This window comes from Ammodytes marinus, assembly GCF_949987685.1.
Source record: "Ammodytes marinus genome assembly, chromosome: 21".
NCBI lineage: Eukaryota > Metazoa > Chordata > Actinopteri > Uranoscopiformes > Ammodytidae > Ammodytes > Ammodytes marinus.
In genome coordinates this window covers 12,122,618-12,147,527 of record NC_137225.1, presented here as the reverse complement: position 1 = coordinate 12,147,527, position 24,910 = coordinate 12,122,618, and the positions used below count along the sequence as shown (strand labels likewise).

Below are 24,910 nucleotides of genomic sequence, written 5' to 3'. Positions count from 1 at the left end.
AACAATAACCAAAAACTGTTTGATGACATCATGGATAATGGGAACAGCTTAGGCGAGAGAATAGGGAAAGGAATTGTCCATCATGATGACGCAAAAAAAATATAAATTAAAAAATATTAAATAAAAATGTGTTTTCCCTTTGAAAATAAATGCATTCCTCCAAAGGTCAAAGACGGTAGCAGTCTGGCACTTCTGTAAACTTACTGAAACATGTATGGCCTTCACTCTCATGCAATTAGGGATCAAAATAGACTTTTTGGTTAGCCAAGGTCAGGTGGCTGGAAGATGAAAATATTTACCAGCCAGCAAGAAATAATAAATTTATTTTTACTAATGCATTTTGCTATTATTCCCTTGCATGTCATATTGGTATCATTGGAGATTTTCAATCAATATTATATTGGTGGAATAAGCTGCAACACACAGATAATAGCCTGTATTAGCCTATTCAGTGCCTTTTTATTGGGCATCAAACTGGGCTCACTCGCGTATTATTGAAAAGATAGAGTCGACACATAACGGGCTGTGGCGTTTACGCCCGTGAGACACAGCTGCATGGAGCCCCATGCTGGAGCCTAACGGTGCCGGTGTGTTTCTGTTGCATGAGACGAGTAAAACACTTGCGGTGTAGACAGACAGTAGCCTGTTGACTACACACTACAGCTAAAGCGCCTGCAAGCCAAGCCCCAACCTCAGCGATTTTTACCAAGAGTACCTATTTGCAGACCCATGGAGAAACGGACCTCCACCGGAAACCACGATGGGGCCACACCCCGAACTCATTTCATTGGTCAGAATTGTAACCTAAGTTTGTTTTCACTTTACGCTGCAGCTCCGACTGAAGAAAGAGTGTCACTGTCACACGCGTCCCTGTAGTTTAAAGCAAAATCACTCCATAGAAAACCCCATCGGGATGTTTTTATCATTTCCTGATGATGTTACGTTTGATCGATCATTTATCTGATCAGTAGTTCCCTCGTGCCGTTCATATGCGGCCATTATTTATTTATTTATAAACAGGAGTCTTTTAACGTCTGTGCCACTGAACATAGGCTATTTATGTCAGGTTGAAATGTAATTCTGCTGCTGCACGTGATCGTTACTATTGTTACCTATCGTTACCTTATGTGTCAGACGTTAAAGCTACTACGAGTAAGTCGGCACGTTGGCGACACCTTTGAACAAAAGCGGTAGTATTATTACGACGCCAGCTGTCGTGAAGCTGTTTTGTAGCTCGAGCAGGGAGCGCAAGATTCAAATAATCAGGAAGCAATATGGTGCGTGTCCGTGTGTTGAAAGTGTGAGGGCACCGGACTCTTTTCGGCTCCGTGAGTCTATGGGTGACACAGCATCAACTAATGCCAGTAAGTGCTAAACACACCTGATTGCAATGAGTTGATGCATTGTCACCTCTCACGGAGCTGAACGAGTCCCCGTGTCCTCACACAAAGCGAATGAACGAGAGATGGCTGTTAGTATGGATCACGATGAGGTAATGTGTTTATGTTGTAAATAATGACTATTTCCGATGAATAATGGTCATCTGATGATGCTGGTGAGGCAAAGTAAACTTTGTTTTAGTAGGCTACCGCTCATTCATTTAGGAGTAAACACTGCAGTCTAGTTTCGCTGCGTGAAATTGTGTATACGTTGCTTGGCAACGCCCTCCCGCCCGACTATCACTCTCCCTTTTAGCTTTTCTTCATTGCATTTTCTTTTTTTTCTTTTATGGTTCAGCCCCGTTATCAGTCATTATGACGACAAACAACTGTCTCAAACAAGGCTCCCGCTCCCCTTCCCTCACCAGGAGGGATAGGCTTCTCAATTCACGTTCCTGCGCCACACTGAAATCTGTGACCAATACGGATATGTGACCATTAGGGTTGGGCACCGAAACCCGGTACCAGTATGGCACCGGTGCCGACGTAAGCGGTAGTAACCAGACCGAATAAGAATGAAAGTTTCGGTGCCTCATTTCGGTGCCGCCGTCCATGGGTGCCGCCTTTCTTTATATGTCCATGGGTGCCGCCCCCTGCTGTAGTCACGTTTGTATTTTGACAGACTGATCGCTCTTTATGTCATGATCGATGAAGCATGTCCGCTCGCGGATGCTGTTCTGTGAACACCGCAAGGAGCATTTCTCACCGGGCTGTGAGTGACGAGAACGAGCCCGACCGTCTCGAGGAGCGCGCGCACGAGTGCTCAACACTCGCTCACGTTCGCAGTTTCACAGACTGATCGCTCTTTATGTCAGACTATTGTTGAACGTCAATGCAATGCATTTCTTTTTGCAAATGACACGCGATCTAGCAGTATTGTCACGCATGTATTAGGCACGTGTAGGCTGACGATGAGGCAGCGGCCGCCTGCACGCTTCCTCCCGTCAGCTGTTCTAGTGCTGCCTTTACGCACGGCGGTGGAGACAAACCCAAAAAACACACAGCGGAACACGGCGGCCCGGTGATATGGAAACGTTTAACAAGACACTTCATAAAGACACACTTAAAATAATGATCTCTGCCCATACAAAAAGCTCTGACTTGGATAACGTTATGGAGCGATCGATTTATAAAACCATCCGGTAGGCTACATGTGTCTGATGACGGGCCGTTATATTAATAATAAACAGCGCTGCACATTATAACAGCATGTACTTTAAAGATCTCGTATCCATCCTGAAAAGGCAAACATGACATTTTTTCTGCACAAAAATTGTTAATTTGACAAAGTTAATAGTTGTGGTCTTATCTTTACAGAAGACTTCTTTGTATTTTTTATGTCAGTTGAATTTTGTTTCAAGTTAAATGCAAATGAGCACTGTTAATATTCCAAAAGGCTAACGCTCTTCCTTGACTGTTTTCAGTCTGTGGTTCTCATTGGGTGTACTTATTTCCTTACTGTAAATCCAATACTGCATTTAATTTCATATGGGTGTTTTATATGTGTATCTATTTTAATTTTTAAGGTGTTGTATTGTTCAGGTCATAAGGACTCTTTCTTATCAAAATGATTACTTTTAGCTAAAGTTTTAAAATGGAGATTAGATTACCTGGTAGTCTCCACATTAATCTCCATTATTATATTGTTTGAAACAGTATTGTTGTATTAGATAGTATGTAAATTGTGTGAATTTTATTTTATTTACATTTTAAAATAGTTTATCTGTAAGTTACTCGTAATTATATTGTTAAAGTTAATTGTGTTAAATTTGGCACTGGATATAAAAGGGCATTATTTTTTGACAAAGTGTGTGCAATTTGAGGCTTTAAAGTACCGGTAAAAGTACCGGTTAAGCACCGGAACCGTTTCAAAAGTACCGGGTAGTAACCGGTATCAGAAAAAACCCAACCGATACCCAACCCTAGTGACCATAGAGCATGCACGCGTGAACCGAAAATCAGACTGGATGTACGACCAGATCAAATGCAGCAATAAAAACTATATAAAAACGTATTTCTTTGCACTGATGGTCTCGTTTGCTGTTAAAGGTAATTTATGATTATGAGAGGAAACATGAGGCTGTTTAAAAGATATTTAAATGTTACTCGTAGCCGCTTTAATGTCTTTCACCCCACTTTTTAAAATGAGCTGTTTATTTTTATGTGGTGGCACTTTTTGTGTTTTATTTATAAGAGTTTATATTTGTATGAGATTGACCTAGGCCTACTTGTGGTAATTGTGAATTAAAGAGACGGATTTCGGAAGATGTAGGCCTACACAAAGCTTCGTTGCTTCATTCCAAGATCAAAGCACCGTACCACAGGAGACAGAGCTTTTGCCATTGCTGCCCCAACCCTCTGGAACTCCCTCCCCATAAACATCCGAAATGCAGACTCAATCAACTCATTTAAAAGCCAACTCAAAACTCACCTCTTCAAGAAAGCATATGACCCCTGACCCACCCACACCACACCTGGCTATTCCAAACCCCATCTTAAATTTGTATCTTGCTTTCCGTTGCTTTTGTTTCTTTTTTGTTTTGTTCTTTGTTTCTTTTCTTATGTAGGCCTATTGTATATTCTATGTCATGTAAAGCGTCTTTGAGTGACCTCCAAAAAAGCGCTATATACATTTTATCAATTATTATTATTATTATTATTCATCTTCTAGGCTACCTCAACATCTACTTTTTACCAACGTCCTGGCCATTTACCATTTGCCATTGACTTATTTTACTGTCTACTACCACCATAACCGGTGGAAACTGTGTATTGTTATTATTCGCCGCAGTGTTAATTTCGTAGACTAAGACTATGACGAAAAATATTCGTCTACGAACCTTTTTCACGGACGTAAACTAAATAAAAACTAAATAAAAAGGCAGATGTGATGACGAAGACTGAGACTAAATTAACTGACACTATAGTCTACGAATAGGAACTAGACGAAACTGTTAGGGCGGGACGAATGGATAAGAGATCCAATCAGAACTACTCTTTTTGTGGGACAAGTTGGGAAGAAATCCAATCAGTGCAAAGCAGCGAATGCAACCCTGAAAATCGACGGGAGACCGCGCAGGTGTGAGCGGGTAGAGTGAGCCGCTGTGCTGAAAAACTCTGCGGTATGATGGACAAAAATGATAGTCAGGGATATCCTGCCCGTTAACGATGTCTAGGGGAACGGCTAAGTTCCGCGATCTGTTTGTAGTAGGCTCTGTCTCGAGTTTGAATACACAGCCATGTGAAACTGCCGCCTCCGTCCGTTAGTTTCTGTTTTTAAGTTACAATCAACTCCGACGCATGGACAGCGTTCAATTAAAACCTCCAATTGTATTATCTAAAAGGCTTTGATGCAAAAGAAGTCCGAACACACACAGCGGCAGCAGTGTTGCTTAAAGGAAGGCGCAGTTGCTCAAATTTATCAGCACCTCAACTGCGTGCTGCTGCTGCTGCCCAGGGGCGGCCTTAACGATCTCGGGGCCCGTTTCAAGACCTAGTGTGGGGCCCCCCACTTTTTTAAAATATTTTCTTTTTTTTTATAAATAATGCTTGTGCATGCTCCCCGCAAAAAGAAAAAATATTGTGGAATCCAGTTGGTTCATAGACAGATCATGAGATAATGGACCCCCGGGCACAGGCTCTTAAAGCCCCCCCTCCCCCCTATCCAGTCAGGTACACTGATTTTATGTGAGATTATTACTAATGAAATAGAATACATGTTTTGTATTACAACCATTAAATCTGTGTCTGTATTGCATATTCAAACCTTAATACCATTCAATGAAGAAAAACACTTAGTCGACGAAGTCCGCTGTAGATTTAGTCAAACTAAAATCTGCTTATATTTAGTAGACTAGACTAGACTAAGACTAAAATATTTTAGATGACTAGAATAGGACTAAGACTAAATGGTGTGATATTCAAAAGACTAAGACTAAATCAGAATTTGCTGCCAAAATTAACACTGATTCGCCGCTAGGTGAACGCCGGCAGTAAAACAAAAAGAAGAAAACAAATTCAGAGTAGGTTACAATTCTGACCAATGAAATGAGTTTGGGCGTGGCTTCCGGTGGAGCTCCACTTTCCCCATGGGTCTGCAAATAGGTGCCTCTCACACGACTCGTTTCATTCTTTACCGACAGTTGGCATTCTTACATCCGGTTTAGCGATATCAAAATAAGAGTCCGGATTTCAGAGAAATTAAGATATATATATCTTTTTAACCATTTAACCTTTAGTATTAACTGGTTAAAGATCTTCTTAACGGTTAACCAGTTAACCATGGACATCCCTAGTCTGATGCTACCAGACCATCATACATAATTTCATTTGTACAGAAGGTCTGGAACTGCTCTATTGACAAACGTTCACTCACTTAGAGGCGGGTGTCTGTTGAAGTTTAAAACTATTGGATCTGCCCAGTGCCACTCTGGATCAGCCAACCAATCGCATAACGTTTGGTCGCAGCATTCAACTGAAACTGGAGCGCGACTTCGACGTCATCGTTCTCAGCCACTCGCTCTGTTCGCTGATTGGACCGGCAGAAATCTGCCTGAGCTCGAACACGTGAATTCACAGCAGCCCCCGACTGACTACTGTAGGGAAAGTTAAATTTGGGCGGAAGTAGGTAGGCGGGCGGAGCCAGGCTAACTTCCTTGTACAGACTTACCAGACTTGAATCTCTGACTAGGGCTGTGTCTTGATTCAGGGGTTGCACCCTACGTAGGCTGCATATGAAGACCGATTGCATCATAGCTGCGCGCAAAGGCTGTCCCGTTTGCAACGACTTGCAAGGCTCCTTCATATGCAGCCGAGAAATGCAGCCTATAGCTATATCCCATTACAGAGACCACGCACTTGGTATGACGCGGTCTCGCGGTCTATGAAGGCTATAGCCTATGAAGGCCGATTTTAAGGCCGACTCCAAGGCCAACAAGCCTTGTTAAACGAGATGGTCTCCGCAGGTCTCCGTTTACGAGCATTTCCAGTTCACGTAACAAGCCATTACCTTGCGTGACGACTCGCCGCTCCTGTGCTGCCTAGCAACCCTGATTGCTGCCAACGGAGACAGCCCTGTCAATGGAGGAAAAAAGAAAAAGAAGTTGCCTACCAGACAAAAAAAAAAAAGTACAAGAAAAAAAGAAAGGAAGATAAAAGTTAAGAAGATGGAGCAACACGTTGCTGTTTTGTTATTTTTTATTTTATTTTATGCCATCTCTGAAAAAAACGCAATGAATCTTGGGATATGTTGGGCCACGAAGGATACATCTGATGCAGCCTTCAAAACCGTGAAACGAAGGCTGCATTTCTCGGCCGCATATGAGGAGCCTTGCAAGGAGCCTTGCAAACGGGACAGCCTTTGCGCGCCGCTATGACGCAATCGGTCTTCAAATGCAGCCTACGTAGGCTGCAATCCCTGAATCAAGATGCAGCCTTCGTTTCACGGTTTTGAAGGCTGCAACAGATGGATCCTTCGCGGCCCTATAAATCCCACGATTCATTGCGGTTTCGTCAGAGATGGCATCTGATCAATCTGAAGCGGCAGCGTGTTACGCCTTTAAATGTAAGTATTGGGTTTCAAGTAACTCAAATAACTAACGATATAAATGTAAAAAAAAAAAAAAAGTAACCTCATAAAACCTCTAAGTCCTTCAAAATAATTGGTTAAGTAAGGTAATGTTCTGATGGTGTTAGTGACACTAACTTTTAGGAAAATGTATTAAAAAAAACACTTTGAGCTTTATATCTTGACATATATTTCTTGTCATTTATCTAGATTTTACTTTGTTAATAGGAAGTTAAGAGACACTTCAAAATCGTTAAAAAAATATCCCAAAAGGTTTAGAATTCCTCCACTGACCGCAACGGAAAACACCTCCAACACCACCAACTCGTGCAACTTTTACCCGGGCAGAGACGCTCTAAAGTCCGCCTTATTTCATGCCCTGTCCCGTCAATGTCCGTTGGTTAACTTGTTACAAACATTGGGATTTTTACACAGCTAACTTGGTTATTTTTGCTATGTAAGCTGCTTTTGTTTGGTAGTGTGAAGCAAAACTAATTCTAACATGTGCTTTTGGTTTCGGGAGCCAGGAGCATACGGCTCAACTGATTAAGTTGAGGGGGGAGAAGGACGGCCTCTTCACCGGGGCCAAAAACTCCGCTTCGGTATCCTGGAGGTAAGGAAACACTAGTTTATTCATAATGTCAGTTAGTTTATAACAATTATTGACAATAGGCCATTTGCAATATTTACATTTGACCATCTTGTAAAGGTTACAGTTAAATTAGTCCTCATTAAACATCAGGACACACACAAGATCCCCCAGAAATCGTTTACTTGAATGTCTTATTTTGAGTTATAAAGAGAAACACAACAAGGTCACAACTTACATCCCTGTGAAAGCACTACAAAAACACACAACAAAGAAAAAGGGTAATGTCCCAGCCACTAGTGGTCTCATTATCATGGGCTTTGTATAGGATGAGGGCTAATTTAACTGTAACCGTTACAAGAACAGCCTTTACAAAGATCAACTTGTAACCTTTACAATAAGGTTAAATGTAGTCATACCAATGGGCTATTGTTATTAACATGATTGTGAATGTTAACCCTTTATTTCGTTTTCTCTCTGTGATTAGGAGTATACTGGAGGAAATGGGCCTGTAGGGGAAGGTGACTCCTCTTCAGGACAAAAAAAATGGGACAACTTAAAAAAATATATATATAGTATGTTCACATAATTTTAAATGCACATTATTTGTTTTAACCATGCAAGACACTTTTGCTGAATTTTTGTTGTTGTTGTTGTTAACTGCCACAATTGATTTCCTCTGCCTTAGGATTGCAAGTGTCCAGCGTCAGGCGAGGGGGTGGACGGCAAGTCCACGGCTGCCACTTGGCCCTGGTTTGTCCTCATGGATGAGGTGTTAGGACAGAGACAAAATCCACAAATCCCCCTGTCCTAATTGCCTCCATCCATGAGGACAAACCGGGGGAGGATGAAGAGGAGGACGAGGAGAGCCAGCCAGGGCCCAGCCAGCCAGGGCGGAGCAGCAGCAGCTCTCGTAAGAGGGACCGGGAGGATGAGCTGCTGGACCTCATGAAAGAGGATATGCGGCAGCAGAGGGAGGCGGAGGAGAGGAGGGCTCAGGAGAGCAAAGCGAGGATGGAGAGGCTCTTCTCCATCCTCGAAAAAATTGTTGAAAATTTATTTTGAAGATTTGTTGTTGATTTAATCATTTAATATTTATTTAAGTGTAATTTTATTTTGGCTGTGCCATATTATTTTATAGGTGTTTTTTCCTCAATGTAGGATATTTTCATTTTCATTATTTATGTTCAGTATTTCATATGTTTTTATGTGTAAATAAAAGTTTTTTTTTCTGATATTCAGAATACCATTATTATCCTCCAAATCACACAAGTAATTTCTGTAATATCTAGTTAGCACAAGAAACTCCAACACATATTTTTTTTGGTATGGATAATCTGATTTCAGGCCTTACCTCGAGCATTAGAGAATTTAAGATTTGCTCCCTTGTTTATCTTCTCCCTCATAAACAGACAGACAGATTGTTATAATTGTTATAGGGGAAGGTGGGGTGATTTGTGCATTTTGGAAGTTGCAAAACCCCTTGTTTCTAGAAAACCGTGGAAGAAATTGGAAATGTGACCACATATTTAAGAAGAGCCATCCATTTGACTCATCCTGTAAAGAAGGGAGACACAAGGAATAAGATATAAGCACATTTAAGCTCAAAAAACTGTATTTTGCCTTTCAAAGTAAAATTTCCATGATCAAGGTTTTTTGATTATTGTGTCTGAACAATTATAGACACGTTTGAAAACATTTGACACATGTTTTAGTGCTTTGGTATGCTACACTTTGAGTCTATATAGTTAGCACAATGTCAACCCTAAATTGCTGCATCATGCCTATTATCCAAAATTCTGGGGATGGGGTGATTTGTGCGCAAGGGCCTGGGTGAGTTATAAGTAAGTAAGTAAGTAAAATGTATTTATAAAAGCACATTTATGACAGTTTGCACTGTCCAAAGTGCTGTACATAGTGCATTCAGTAGGTAAACAATGAAGGTACAATAACAATAACCAAAATAAAAGACGTAAAGCCCATACATCCACATAAACACAGATAGTAGTGCAGAGGTAAGATAGTTAATGGGGAGGAAACACCAGGGTGTACATATGGGTTTTGAGCCTTGATTTAAAGGCAGAAATGTAGGGGGAATCACATTTGTCAGGTGGCAGTTGGTTCCACAAGCACGGAGCAACTAGTGCAAAGTACATTTCTGAGAGTTGTGCCAGTGGCATGGCTGTATACGCTGGTCACCAAAAGAAAGTGATTGTCTACAGTAGCTCAGAAGAGAGTGACATCTCAATTCCACTTAACGACACCACTGATGAGAGTTCAGATGGCCAGAAAGATGATGATGGTGACTTTGTCATTGTGACACAATGACGCACAAATCACCCCACGTAGTGGGGTGATTTGTGCGTCAAGACAACTTTTTTTCCGAAAGCTATATTTCTTAAACAGTTTATTCCAGATCCAAAGTTTGTATTGCCAGGGATGCACAACATCCTGAAATATATGTACATATTTGAGTTGGAGACATAACTGTCAAGGCCTCACTTTAAAATCACTTTGAGTAAAAAGTTGCACAAATCACCCCACCTTCCCCTACTGTATATTCTAGACAGATCAACACACTTTAGGCAAATCAATGAACACCGGGTGCCTGTCGGCATGTTGGAACGATTATAGCAGGAGGCAGATCTTATACATTATCGCCCAACCTGCCACCTCTACCATTGTTGCGTAAGAATCGAATTACATTTTTTTGATGTGTTTTATTATATAAATAAAAATTTATAAAAAAAAAAAAGCTGAGCAGGGAGTCCCTGGTGGTGCTGCTGGACCAGGATGGGCTGCCACATTGAGACCCTGGTGTCTGTCTCCTGTCAGTGGGACATCATCTGGGGTGGTCTCCAGAGTGCATTGGTCGATCCCTCTCTCCACTGTCCACCGCATCTTTTTATTTATTTATTTATTTATTTGCACACACTCAACACACTCAACAAATACATTAACACATGTAAAGATTAAAAGAGTATGTGCTGGAGAGGTCAGAAACCCGAATGGGCTTATCGAGTGACCTCTCCAGGTTACATATAAACAAAAAAAAATATATATAGGGGAGAACGGGGGAATCTGAGGCATCGGGTAATGTGAGCCTTTTTTTTTCTTTTAAATTACACAATGGGTTAGCAATTGGTTGTACTGCATCATATAGCCAACAAAAAATAACTATTTGACAATAGCCTATCTATATATTAAACTGTTTGTAAATAAAACTCTGTATTCTTCATTACTAAAAAAAAAAAAACGTTTTCCACACATCAGATAGCAATGCGTTACAAATGCACTCTTATTTTGAAGGACACAATTCGACCACGGTATTGACATGTGACCTCCTTCCTGTTTCACACCACGTGACTTCGTCTTTCGTTTTGAGCACAATATCAAAAAAGGAATCGGCTGACTGCCCATCTCCTTCTTCAATTCAAATCGAAAATATACGATAGTACCCAGACCCAAGACCCCCATCCCACGATCTCTATAATCTTTTTACTCACAGGGGCACTAAAACAGCATTTTAAAATTTAGACTCCTCATCTTCTTTTCTTTTCTTGTGCCATCTTACAGATATTAGTGGGGGCAGGAAAATATAAGCATTGTGCTTATGCCTACACCATCTCGAACTTATCCTTTTTTTGTACTTTGATATAATTGGAGGCTTTATCTATGTTGTGTTGTGCTTGTGTTTTTATCAGATTTGTTTCCTCATAAATAATGTTGATTGTTCGAGGTAAATAAAAAATATCAAATAAATCAAAACAGAGCAATTTAGATTTTTGACTTTTGCTTTATTCTTTCTTATGCTTAGTTACAGTTTGAAGGCCCTTTGAGCCTCTTTGATGCAGAGTCTTCGAAGGTTCATGCTGAGAGCTTCACTCTTGGTCATTTCCCTTCTGTGTGAAACAATGGATCACAATAATTAGGTTCACAATCATTAAATGAACAGTATTGTTACTATAAGTACTAAGTGTAAAAAACAGAAATATGTCCAACACATGTTGGTTCACTGACCTTGGAACCAGAATCACGGGACTTGGCTCTCATCTTGTTGACCTGGGTCTCAGCAATATCAGCCCTCTCCTCTGCCTCGTCCAGCTCATGTTGCAGTTTACGCAGCTTGGTTAGATTGCTGTTGGCTTGCTCCTCCTGTTGATTAGTTGGTATTGGTAAGTATTTCAAGAATGAGGGAGAAAAAGGTCCATCTGTAATATCCGAATACACCTGTACTTACAGCCTCCTCTGAAGTCCTCTTGTAAGACTTGACCTTCAGCTGCAGTTTGTCCACCAGGTCCTGCAGACGGGCCAGATTCTTCTTGTCCTCTTCAGTCTTTACAGAGTTGAATTACCAGAATCATGCATTACTTTTTACAACTTTTACAGGGAATGAATATGAACGGACTGAAGAAGATCACAGTGTGCAATTACAATGTACCTGATAGGTAAGCTCCTTGAGGCGTCTCTCATATTTACGGACTCCTTTCACAGAGTCGCCACCCTTCTTTGCCTCAGCTTCCACCTCAGCTTCCAGCTCCCTTACCTATAACCAAAGATATAACATTTCTCTCTTCTCTGTATGCAAATATTCATACATTATACTTTGTTGTTGTCCGAAGGGAGACGGAAGAAGCCAAAGGCTTATCAGGTCCCGCCCCCATTTTCATCAGATTCTGATTCAGATACACAGTTACTGTTACAGAAAATTAAAATTAAAAAAACATTAAAGTGTCAGACAAGCCCAGCAACATATCCTCATCTGAAGACATCGGTGTCACTCACCCTAGACTCCAGCTTCTGGATCTGCTTCTTGCCACCTTTCATGGCTATTTGCTCAGCTTCATCCAGGCGGTGCTGCAGGTCTTTGATGGTTTGTTCCATGTTTTTCTTCATACGCTCCAGGTGAGCGCTGGTGTCCTGCTCCTTCTTCAGCTCCTCTGCCATCATGGCAGCATCAGTGATGGCCTTCTTTGCCTTCTCCTCAGCGTTTCTGCACTCCTGCACTGCCTCCTCCATCTCATTCTGAAGCTGGACTGTGTCCCCCTCCAGCTTTTTCTTCTGGTTCAACAGGCTTGTGTTCTGCACAGAATCAAAGGTTTATGATGAATATTTTTAGTGAACACAGTATGCAACGTGGATATAATGAAATTATGATATAAAGGGCTGTAACGATATGTGTATCGAACCGAGAATCGCGATACACAGAGCCAAGATCCCCCATCGCGGTGTTTTTTAATTTTTTTTTTTTTTAGGCTTACGTTTTGGATAAAAGGTTTGGTGAAGGTAGCTGTAGCTTTGTTTTCTAACTTGATTTTTGGTTCACAGCACAGTTCAATATTGTTTATTTTTTAACAGTATTATTTTGTGATAGAGAAGAGAGAAATGATATATCTTTGGTTATTTATTTATTCTTGCTGCTTATATTGTTCTTTGTGTTTAAATCTGTTAAGGTTATTTATTATTATTTATTTATTTATTTATTATTCTTTCGGACAATTCCACACAATTTTCTCTTGCAAATATTCATACATTAAACTTTGTTGTTGTCCGAAGGGAGACGGAAGAAGCCAAAGGCTTATCAGGTCCCGCCCCCATTTTCATCAGATTCTGATTCAGATACACAGTTACTGTTACAGAAAATTTAAATAAAATTTAAAATTTAAAAATTTAAGAAGCTGCAGTCCAATACACAGTCAATTTTAATCTGATTGCTTCAGCTTTTAAGATCAGTTCAGCACAGTTCAGTTTTTCTGTGACAATGCAAAGTGTGTCAAGTGTGAAGTGGCCTTGTATGTGGCCTGTTCCATTTCTTATCTGGTAGTCTAAATACTTCTGCAAAAGTATTCAAAAACAAGTCTGTCTGCTGGCCTCTATTATTCGTTACAATATTGTTATGAAAGGGACATTGACATTGTGCTCAGATTATTAGTCTGTAATTTTCAATAATTTTTTAAACATAATTTAGTTTATTAAATGTTACATTAAGTTGTATGTATCGAATTGTGGGTCAAAAATTGTGATACAAATGGAATCGTGAATTTTGTATCGTTACAGCCCTAATGATATAATAATTTGACAAACCTGAGAGTGCAGCAGCTGAACTCTCTCACTGACATCCAGCAGTTCCTGCTCTGCCAGTTTACGACCTCTCTCAGTTTGTTCCACCAGAGACCTCAGCTCATCAAGTTCAGCCTGCAGCAGGTTGTTGCGCCTTTCCACAATTGCAATGTTCTCCTTCAGATCCTCGCTGACACGAAGAGCATCATCCAGCTGTAACTGGGAATCCTGTTTAAAGAAGGATTTTTGTAAATGTAATTCAAATCAAAAAAAATGTCAATGGTAAAAAACAATTCAATGAATCTCAAGCCTCTATAGTACCTTCAGATGAGAATGGAGCCCCTTTAGCTGCTTCTGAGCCTCTGCTGCCTGCCTGTTGGCCTGGCTCAGCTGGATCTCCATCTCATTGAGATCTCCTTCCATCTTCTTTTTCACCCTGAGAGCCTCGTTTCTGCTGCGAGTCTCAGACTCCAGGGAGCTCTGCAGAGTGTCCACAGATCTCTGACTGTTACGCTTGGCCTGCTCCATCTCTTCCTCCCTCTCAGCAAGCTTACGCTCGATGTCAGCCTTCACCTGGTTTAACTCAAGCTGAGCTCGAAGAATCTTGCCTTCTTCATGCTCCAGAGACCCCTGTATTAACAGTCTATTTCATTAATATGCCTGTTCTTATAAGAAGGGCTATGAGTATAAGAAGAAATATATACTCATGAACTCCCACCTCAGCCTCCTCTAGAGCAGTTTGTATCTCAGCCTTCTCCTGCTCCAGCTGTTTACGGATCTTCTCCAGCTCATGGACGCTCTTCCCTCCCTCACTAAGTTGCTCAGTCAGGTCAGAAATCTCCTCTGTGAACAAAATAACAATAAATACAGATTAGCACCATAATGGCTCCAAAAGAATTCCTAAATCCACAAAAAGCCTCTTTTCATTTCCCCCAGACCTTGGAGATTCTTGTTTTCTCGTTTCATGGTCTCGAGATGATCCATAGATTCTTCATAAGAGTTCTTCAGTTTGAAGAGTTCAGTGCTGAGAGAACGAGCGTCTTTCTGGGCACTTTCCAGCTCACTCTGGGACTCCTCATACTTCTGCTTCCACTCAGCCAGGACCTAGTTAAAATGTGATCAGTGTTAGATTTATTATTGATTAATTAATTCAAAGTTCCCTGAGCTGCTGTGTTTCTTTCTCCAATTACCTTGTCAAAGTTTCTTTGTTTTTTGTCCAGAGCTGCAGCAGCAGCATTTGACCTCTCCACATCCACCATGAGATCTTCAATCTCACCCTGAAGCCTGTGTTTGGTTTTCTCCAGGGAGGCACACTTAGCGTTAGAGGCTTCAACAGCTTCTTCTGCGTCCTGTAAGCGTTGAGCTAGCTTTTTCCTAAAGGTAAAGATAAAAATATAAAATATTTACCTTAAAGATAAAATGGGAATATCATGGTATAATTCAGGAACTGGTTCAAACTGGGTTTATTCATGCTTAAAGGTTTAGTTGGGTAATCCTCTATTGTCCTACAATTTTACTGCATCCTTACTTTGCTTCTTCAAGCTCCTCTGTCCTTTGGATAGCATCAGTTTCATACTTGGTTCTCCACTGAGCCACCTCAGAGTTTGCCTTGGACATGCCACGCTGGAGCTCAGCTTTGGCTTCCTGCTCCTCCTCGTACTGCTCCCTCAACAAATCACAGTCATGGCGAGAAGACTGCACTGCATGGGCAAGTGCATTCTTTGCCTGTAAGGTGATAGTATGAGCTGTTATAGACATAGTGTCAAATTAATGTAAGGATTAACTGCAAACTGTGTTTTCGGTCAATTAAGATACCTTGACTTCCTCCTCTAGTTGTCTCTTGAGGTCTTCAACCTGCTGAGTGTAGGACTGCTTCCCTCTGGTCAGCTGAGAGACCAAGGAATCCTTCTCCTCCAGTTGTCTCCCAAACTCACCTATTGTTAAGGAAGAAATGTTTTCTCTTGTCTTAAATAGTGTGTATTTTTTTTATTCATAGATTTTTCTTACCATTCTCAGTTTGAAGCTTTGCCTTCTGCATAGTAAAATCATTGATGATACGCTGGCTTTCATCAGTTTTAGTCTTCAATTCACTCACTTGATCTTCAAGAGTGCGACACATTTTTTCCAAGTTTGTCTGAAAATTAGAAACTCTGTCATTATGAAATATTTAACCCTGGGAAAAAACCATCAACAGAGCAAGCCTTAGTCTCCTTGGGGTATTTGTTTGTTTTACTCACTTTGGACTTGGAAACCCCCTCCATGTTGGACACAACATCATCCAGCTCCAGTCTGAGCTCGCTCTTTTCTTTCTCTAGCTTCTGTTTGACTCTCTGCAGGTTGTCAATCTGCTCTCCCAGGTCAGAAACGCTATCTGCATTCTTCTTTCTAAGTGTAGCAGCAGTGGCCTCATGCTGCAGTGTGGCCTCTTCAAGGTCTCTGCGCACCTTCTGAAACTCAGCCTCTCTCTTCTTATTCATCTCGATCTGGGCAGCAGTGGCCCCTCCGGCCTCCTCCAGCCTCTCACTGATCTCCTCCAGCTCTCTAGCCAGGTCAGCCCTTTGTTTTTCCACCTTGGCTCGGGCAGCTCGCTCTGCTTCCAGCTCTTCCTCCAACTCTTCAATTCGGGCCTGAAATGTACGATTCCCATTGAGAATGCTAAATAATTGACAATGTATTTGATAGTTTCCATTAGCAACATAAAGGATGTATTTGTGTCAGCTGACCTGTAACTCCTTTAGTTTTTTCTGCAGTTGGCCGGACAGTGCTTGTTCATCCTCAATCTTGCTTTGAAGTTGGCCTATCTCAAAGTCCTTCCTGTTGAGAGTAGTATATTTTAGGAAGTTGTTACCAAGTTTCTTACCTTTCATTGGGAAACCCTATCACCAGATTTAATTTGGCCTAATCAAAGAAACCTGAGATAATGCAAAATGTTTCTCTTAAATTTCTGCTTCTACAGGAAACTTACTTCTTAAGCTTCTCTTCAAGTTGCTGCTTGTCATTCTCCAGGTCCATAAGGCTTTCCTGGCTCAACTTCAGATCTCCTTCCAGCTTTCTCTTTGCTCTCTCAAGATCCATTCTTACCTTCTTTTCTTGTTCTAGAGAACCTTCAAGCTATTTCACAGCATAAAAAAACAGATGCATTTCATAATCCCTTGGTTGTTAATTAATCTTCTAATGAATGTTTATAAAGTTGTACTCACATCATCGACTTGCTGCTCCAACTTGGCTTTGGCCTTCGTCAGAGTGTTAACTTTGTCCTCCTCACTCTGGAGGTCATCCAGTGTTTGCTGGTGAGCCTCCTGAAGAGCTTTCTTCTCTTTAGTCAGCTTAGCAATGATTTCATCCAAAGCTGCCATTTCTTCAGTCAGGTTTTTAACCTAAATTATTATTTAGTTAGTAAACCTCTTCTGGTCAAATGTATGTTCTTTAGCTAGTAGTGAAAATACTTTGTTACCTTATTCTCAGTGGCATGCTTCTCCTTTTCAACTTTAGCCAGTGTCAGCTCCAGATCATCAATGTCCTTCTTGAGTTCTGAACACTCGTCTTCCAGCTTCCTCTTTTTGGAAGTCAGTTCTGCATTCATCTCCTCTTCATCTTCCAGTCTCTCTGTCAGCTCTTTGGATTTGGCTTCAAGCTGGATCTTGCTCTTGATCAGACCCTCACAGCGCTCCTCCGCATCTGTAAGATTGTCTTGTTCCTACGGACAGTGGATTCAACAATTTTTTATTATTGAACACATTTTTATTCATCGCTTTACATTTTTCGGCAAACTGAATAACTGATCTTACAGATTGGACTGAGAGCTGCAGGTCGTTCTTCTCTTGGACAAGGCTGACCATTTTTTCCTCCAGTTCTTTCCTGCGGGCCTCAGATTTAGCGTAAGCCTCTTTGAGCTTTAGGAACTCCTCCTTCATGTTTGCCATCTCCTTCTCACTCTCAGCGGATTTCAGCAAAGGTTTGATCTTGAAATACATCTTCATCCAGGGCCAATTCTTGACACCCATGAAGGCACGTACGTTCCACTGGATCACCACTAAAGCATCCCTGCAGAAAACATAAGTAAGCCTAGTAAGCCTAAATTCATTTTTCTCTACTTACTCTTTTTTACAGTTAAGGCCCAGGCAAAAACATGCATTGGTCAATTTTGAGATGTGTGTCTTTTTAGCTTCCATAACATGTCTTCTTTCATACTAGTATAAATAAAATGTCCAAAATATACGTTTTTAGGCTTTTATTTCACTTAACCTTGTCTGCTTGCGTCTGTATTTTGCTTTTAAGTTCGCCAAAAGTGAGCATTCTAACGTAACATACAGCACTGCGGCCGCTGTCTGAACCATAATAACCATGGTACTGTTGGAAAGCTCTGAATCTCAAGCACAACGTTTTTGGATCCAAATAACGTACTTTCCTTTGAATCAGTAACCAATCGTGATAGTGTGAGGAGGGATTCAATGCTAGGAATGCGACCTCATTGGCTAATGCACATTTCTGACGATGTGATTCGCTAAAAGGCATCACGTGACATGCCCTAGGCTAGCCGCGGATAGATCGAAAATCGCAAAAATCAAATGGGAAAAAACGCAGAAAATATGCCAAACCAAAAAAAAAAAGACTTAATCAATTGGCTACAGACATTACATGATCACCATTTAAAGGGGAGAAGTGTTGAAGACATGTAAATGACGCCGATCAAGTCGTAGAGACACAGACTGTCAGTGCATCAGAGGGGGAGATGGTGGGGAGAGTGACTGTCTGTGCTGACTGCGGAACAGGTTGACAGTGGCTAAAAATGTATTAATCACGTTTAAATTAGCGTGTGGATGTAAATGTTTTCTATTCTATGGTTTATATATGTTAAGCAGTGGTATGCCTATATGGCATTGAGGGGTGTAGGGCCTAATTCAATAAATTACTGTAGCTATAATCAGTGATTATCAGTAGAATTCACGTTTTTATCTTTAACGGTCGTTTTCTCAAAATGAGCTTTTTCCAATACTCTGATTAAATATCTCAACTTCTAGACCACTGACATCAACCAAACTTCTCATAATCATTCATAGCACAATTTTAAAGTTTTTGGCACAAGTATTTGTTAATATATTGTTAATTGTCTGATTTATGATACATTTTCCTCCTAAAAACATGCCGAAAATGCATTTCTAAGACATGTAGGCTACATAGTATTTTTTTTTTATTAAATGAAAAATGGCTGTATCCAAAATCTGTTGTGTAAAAACTTTAGAAACTAATATGTGGTTAAAATAAAATAGAGATTTTAACTCTGGCTTTATCCAACATCTAGATATTTTGTTTGAAAAATTACCCAAATGTACGCATACTTAGTTAAATGTTGCCATATTTCCATATTTAATAAAAAATTAAAGACAAACATGTAATACAAAGAATAATTGTGTTAATGTCAGTAATCAACTGGAAAAGTTTCATGATGATATCTATAAGTTAAAAAAAAATCCCTATTCACCTGGGGTGTCTCGCCTTAATTATAAAAGTGATACACCGACCTGCGCTCAACAATTTTCTGGAACTCAATCCTGGCAAGAAGTCCTCTGGCTCTTGCTTGAATTCCAGTGATGATAAGAGCGAGGCGATCATCTCTCATCTCCTCAAGAGCACCCAGCAGACCAGCTTTGAAGAACACCTTGCAAAGATACAAGAAACATCAATCTGATTGCCTTTTAAATTAAACAAACATTTAAAATGTAATTACCGCATTACCTTTGTGTGTCCAAGTTTGTACTGTTCATGATCAATATCCAGACCGCCTAGCAGTTTTTCTGCTCCTTTCTTGTTGTCAATGAACTGTCCCTCAGGGATGGCAGTTGGGTTCAGGATACGGTATCTAAATAAGGACAAATATAAGAAAACCAGAGGAACATTTTGACCATGGTGTCATTGTAGATGTAGTGAGATATGTTTCTAACTTTTGCATTTATAGTACCTTTGTTTGAAGTCTCCATACTGGATCCTGTTGGGGAATCCCTTCCTGCAGATCCTGATGCCTTCCAGCACTCCGTTACAGCGCAGCTGGTGCATGACCAGAGGATTTTCCATCGCCCCGGGAGTCTTGGTCTCATTGGGGATTAAGCAGCGTACAAAGTGGGGGTGAGTTGACCTGAGGTTGGTCATCAGTTTGTTCAAGTTCTCCTGTTGATGAACACAATACAATTTTAACAGGTTGTGTTTACCAAAACAAGGGAATATATACCAAACCTTAAGACATATCTTACCCTGTGCAGTGCAGACACAGTCTGGAAAGAAGAACCTTTTTTCTTTGCTCCCTTCCCTCCCTTGGGTTGCTCTGTGTGGAAGTGAGACATTTATTGTATTCTTGTCATTTTCACCTTTGTTCACCATTAAAGTTAAAAAAAAATGCAGTCAAAAGTCCCTTACCTGAATCTGCGCCAGCATACCCAGCAAACAGAGCAGGCAGTAGCTTCATTGTGGACTTCTGGAAGAGTCCAACCACGGTCTCATTCAATGGGTCCTTGTTCTTCACCAGCCAGTTACCGATGTTATAATCAACAATACCAGCATAGTGAACCAGGGAGAAATGAGCCTCTGGTCTACCCTTGATAATTCTGGGTTTCTGGAAGTTGTTACTTTTACCCAGATGGTTGTCATATAGTTTGGATTTAAATGTTGCATCACTGGCTTTGGGGAACATGCACTCCTCTTCAAGGATGGACATGATGCCCATGGGCTGAAAAAGGCAATACATTAGAATTAATTTAATGTAAACATTTAACAAAGCAAATCTTAAATTATTACATAAATCCTTAAAACAAAAGCTCTGAACCAACCTTCTCAATGAGTTCAATGCAGGCTGCCAAGTCCATGCCAAAGTCAATGAAGACCCAAACAATGCCCTCCTTCTTGTACTCTTCTTGTTCCAGCACAAACATGTGGTGATTGAAGAACTGCTGCAGCTTCTCATTAGTATAGTTGATGCACAGCTGCTCAAAGGTGTTGAACTGTACATTTAAAAAAAAATTGTGAGGGAAGATCATATTTTTCTTACATCAGCTTATGCGCATATAGTATGTCAAATGCAGCATGCTCATATAATGTCCGGCACATACATCAAAGATTTCAAAGCCAGCAATGTCCAGAACACCAATGAAGTACTGGCGAGGTTGCTTGGTCTCCAGAGTTAAGTTGATTTTCACCACCATCCAGTTGAACATTTTCTCGTACACCGACTTGGACAGTGCACCAATAGAGTAATACACCTAGATAATTGCATAAAATCATGAATTACATTAAAATTGAAACTCCCTTAATCTTTCAAAACCCCAATAGATTGCAGTGGCGTGCCTCCCTTTTTAACTTACTTGCTGCTCACTTTGACCTTTGGTGACCCACTCGTTGCCCACTTTCACTCTTGGGTGACAGAGGCCCTTGATGAGGTCAGCAGAATTCAAGCCCATCAGATATGCAACTTTGTCTGTATCTGTAATTCAATTTTGTATAGGAAAAGCTTTTACTACATAATTTGTTTCACAAAGGCACACATCGGTTGAAGTTTTGCTCTTGTTGGAACGGAATAATAGTAAACTGTTATTGTTCTGAAGATCCTTTACCCTCTGTGCCGTCAGCCTCTGCTTGCTCTTCCCTCGCTTTCTGTTTGAACTTCATGTTTCCATAATGCATGATGGACCCAGTCAGCTTGTAAATGCCATTCTTCTCCTCTTGGGTGAAGCCAAGGACATCAAAAGCTTCCTTCAGCAAAATATAGTGTACATCACAAATATAGATTAAATTCAAGGTATTGTTGTAGGTAACCTGTGGTTTTGATAAATACATCACTGAACTGAATATTTCTTACATCAGTTGCCATTAGCTCATCAGAATCATCAATTGATGTGACAGAGATCTCTCCTTGAGAGATGAAGGCATAGTCATAGGGGTTGGCGGTGATTAGCAGCATTTCTGTCAAAGAAAAAAAAGTTTCATTCTGTGTGTCTGTGACGCTTCTTTAGGGTAAAATTAGTCTGAATCATCCAGCACTCACCCAGTAGTTCTGGTTTCTTTTGGGACAGAATCTGGTAGAAAATGTGGTAGTCTCTTTCAGCTTTAAGCTGAAAAGTGACCCGAGATTTCTCTAGCAGATCTGATAGAAAATGACAATGAGATGTTATAGTCTACATTCTCCCAGGGTACTGTGCTGTAGAATAGAGATGTTCATGTAACACTCTACTTACATGTTTCAATGTCAGCAGAAGATAACTTTCCACTGATCCCAAAATGGATTCGAATGAATTTACCCTGGTAGAAGAAAGAAAAAGGAAAATTTTGTTAATCCATTAAAAAAAAATCGAAACTCAATTGCGAGCTTTGTTGAGGTAAGATACATCAGTGGCTTGGGTGAAAGTTTGCAGGTTCAGTGCACTGTTTTGCACAATAACAAAACCAAGGTGTGCATCTAATCAAATGAGTCATAATGGAACTCACAAATCTTGAGGAGTTGTCATTTCTGATGGTTTTGGCATTCCCAAAAGCCTCCAGAGCAGGGTTGCACTGGATGATTTGATCCTCCAGGGTGCCCTGTGGATTTATTGGTTGCAAAATTTAGGACACCAAAGTCCATACCTACTTTTTGATGTACGGCATATATAATAATGAAATCTTAATGAAACTGCTTTAAACCTACTTTTTTCTCCGAAGCAGCATCCTTCTTGCCACCAGCAGCTGCAATGCTGGCAAAGTACTGGATGACTCTCTTGGTGTTCACAGTCTTTCCTGCACCAGATTCTCCGCTGAGAATAAAAACAAACGTGAACTGAACATGTTTTGCAAACAACATAAAAACTGCTCTTCATGTTGGAATCAGACATGTCTTATATGAAATACTTACGTGATAAGGACAGACTGGTTTTCTCTGTCTGCAGGATTAAAGCAATTTTCAAAGTGAGGACATTTTCTTTAAATGTTTTTATGGTGTCAGAGATTACATGTACAAAGAGCTAAACAGACCTGACAGCATGTACTGGTAGGCGTTGTCAGAAATGGAGTAGATGTGAGGAGGAGCTTCAGTCCTCTTCTTTCCTCTGTAGGCGTTGACCACAGACTGATCGTACACTGGCAGCCACTTGTAGGGGTTGACAGTCACACAGAACAGCCCTGAGTAGGTCTGTGGACAAAGATACATAAAAACAGGTTAAATTTTTATTGGACTAGACAGAAGATTTCATGCAGGAGAGGGTTTTTAGATTTGCATTTTTTACTCACGTAGATCATCCATGCTGCGTAACGCTCTTTGAGGTTAAACAGCACAGCAGGCTCATGGAGGAAGGTGAACATAGCCATGTCTTCAATTTTATCAAACTTTGGCGGGTTCTGAGGGTGGACATCCTCTTCCTTCACAGTTACGGTCTACAATAGAACACATTATGACTGTATTATTGTGCCGTATATTGGAACTAAGTTCATTATACAGCACTACTCTTTTTACTACCTTCTATAGTCCCATTACAGTTTTTTTCAATCGCTAAACCACAGTGGGCACAACTGTAGCTCAATGTGCAAAACTCTAACTACAGTCTGCACTACCAACAGTCACTGGAACTGAACAGTTCACTTCACCTGCAAAATAGGCTCAGTGCAGCAAACACTATGAACCAGCCTCATTGAGATAACACACACTGTCACTCAGAATATGCTCAGAGTACAAACACTAGCATCAAACCCCAATACATAAATTACAAACTTTTAATCTTTACAGTTTGAATAATTTGAGTTATTTCACACAAATTACGTAATGTTTTCTTTGATGAAAGGGTGAAATTATTTCACATGAAATTGTTTATTTTATAACATACCAGTTTTTTTAGGAAAACAAAAAGAAATTAAAATCAGAAGTTTGCTTCAATAGATACACATTTTGTATATTTTATTGAAAACATTTCCAAATGTAGTATTTATCTGTGTAAATATTCTATAATTGTAATACAGAAATCTATCCTGTAATGTTGTCCTTTACTGTAAGGATGCAACTCTAAGCTGTTTGTTTGCTGGAAAATTCGTATTACAGATGCAACTTTAGATTTTTGCAGATTGGGTTGCACTCTCAACCCTGCCTCTCTCAATGAGAGACCATGATTCACAACAGGGCCTATCAGTGTAGCCTTTACTGTATTTCATCAGACATTACAGCTTTATGTCTTCTAGGTCTTCCTCCACACATCCACACTCTCACTGCCACTCTTCTCCCTCCAACAACCTGTCTTCATTGGTCCATTTCCAAAAAAATATATATTTTTGAGCTTTCCCTTTATACTGTATATGTTCACTAACAAGTCTAAAACAAGACATCTTATAGTAGTGTTTCAGTTGAAATTGCAATCTGCAGTGTTTGAAATGCACTAGGCATTCATTCTGTTTTGAATGTGTGGTTTACAGTTGTGGCAGTAGTGTGTCAGTGTTTGAAAAAAAGGGCTAGAAATCCACAGTGATGTGCAGGCTGTGGTTAAGCCATGAGATAAGTGTGTAGAGTTTTGAAAATTGTGTTTAATCGATGAAAAATGAGCTAGAGTTTGGTCCACATGAACCTCTGCTGTGCATACTGTTGTTAGCGTTTTGCACTTGTCGTTCCAGTTGTGCCCACTGTGGTTTAGCGATCGAAAAAAACTGTAAAACAATTGGACGGTAGACATTGTGTTTGCACTATACCTTTCCATATTCAGTGTCAACGGTGGCTGTGACTCCATCTCTGACGGTGACTGTTCCTTTCACGTACTCCACCTCAGGGTCAGGCACAAAACACTCCCTCTTTATGTCGAAAGCGCGAGTCTGAGCCTCCAGGCGCTCCTTATCTGACTTTCTCAGAAAGGAAGCGGCAACCCCAAACTCTGCCATCAGAGCGTCACCCATCTTGGAACCTGTGCGGTACAAATGAGTGACTTCACAGAGACTTTACATGTTTAGAAAATAAGATTTGGTCGTTAAATGTATTAAATATTTAATAGTTTCCATCTCACCTGTTTTAACCCCTTTCTCAAGATGATTTGTTAAAGATGTTGCTAATGAAACAGAAGAAGCACCATTACACCTTTATTAATATCCATACTTAAACCAAGAAGAAGTCCTAAAAAATATAATTCTCTCGTATAAATCTCCTTTACAATACTCACCCTCACGCTGTCTGATAAGTTGCCCTCTTGCCGCTAAACTAGAGTTGCATTTATAAAGGGTGAGGTCCAACCATAAAAGACAGGGTAATTAATTATTCATTGTTCA

The 24,910-nt window shown here is 40.4% G+C and overlaps 1 protein-coding gene across 1 annotated transcript; it reads right to left on the bottom strand.

The window, feature by feature from the left end:
- Positions 1-11,475: 11,475 nt before the first annotated feature.
- On the bottom strand, positions 11,476-24,544 carry LOC307268090 (myosin-6-like; the record flags this gene model as incomplete). The annotated part of the gene is made up of 37 exons (XM_080050608.1): positions 11,476-11,496; positions 11,615-11,749; positions 11,835-11,930; positions 12,036-12,140; positions 12,380-12,676; positions 13,679-13,882; positions 13,976-14,284; positions 14,373-14,497; positions 14,593-14,758; positions 14,845-15,028; positions 15,183-15,379; positions 15,470-15,588; positions 15,662-15,788; positions 15,892-16,281; positions 16,378-16,468; positions 16,620-16,765; positions 16,855-17,031; positions 17,109-17,351; positions 17,443-17,698; positions 19,177-19,313; positions 19,391-19,514; positions 19,614-19,819; positions 19,903-19,973; positions 20,066-20,375; positions 20,476-20,646; positions 20,755-20,904; positions 21,007-21,125; positions 21,256-21,394; positions 21,501-21,604; positions 21,687-21,785; positions 21,877-21,940; positions 22,127-22,219; positions 22,326-22,431; positions 22,530-22,557; positions 22,649-22,805; positions 22,904-23,047; positions 24,344-24,544. The coding sequence occupies 37 exons, from the start codon at positions 24,542-24,544 to the stop codon at positions 11,476-11,478; spliced, it is 5,811 nt and encodes a 1,936-aa protein (XP_079906734.1).
- Positions 24,545-24,910: the final 366 nt, after the last annotated feature.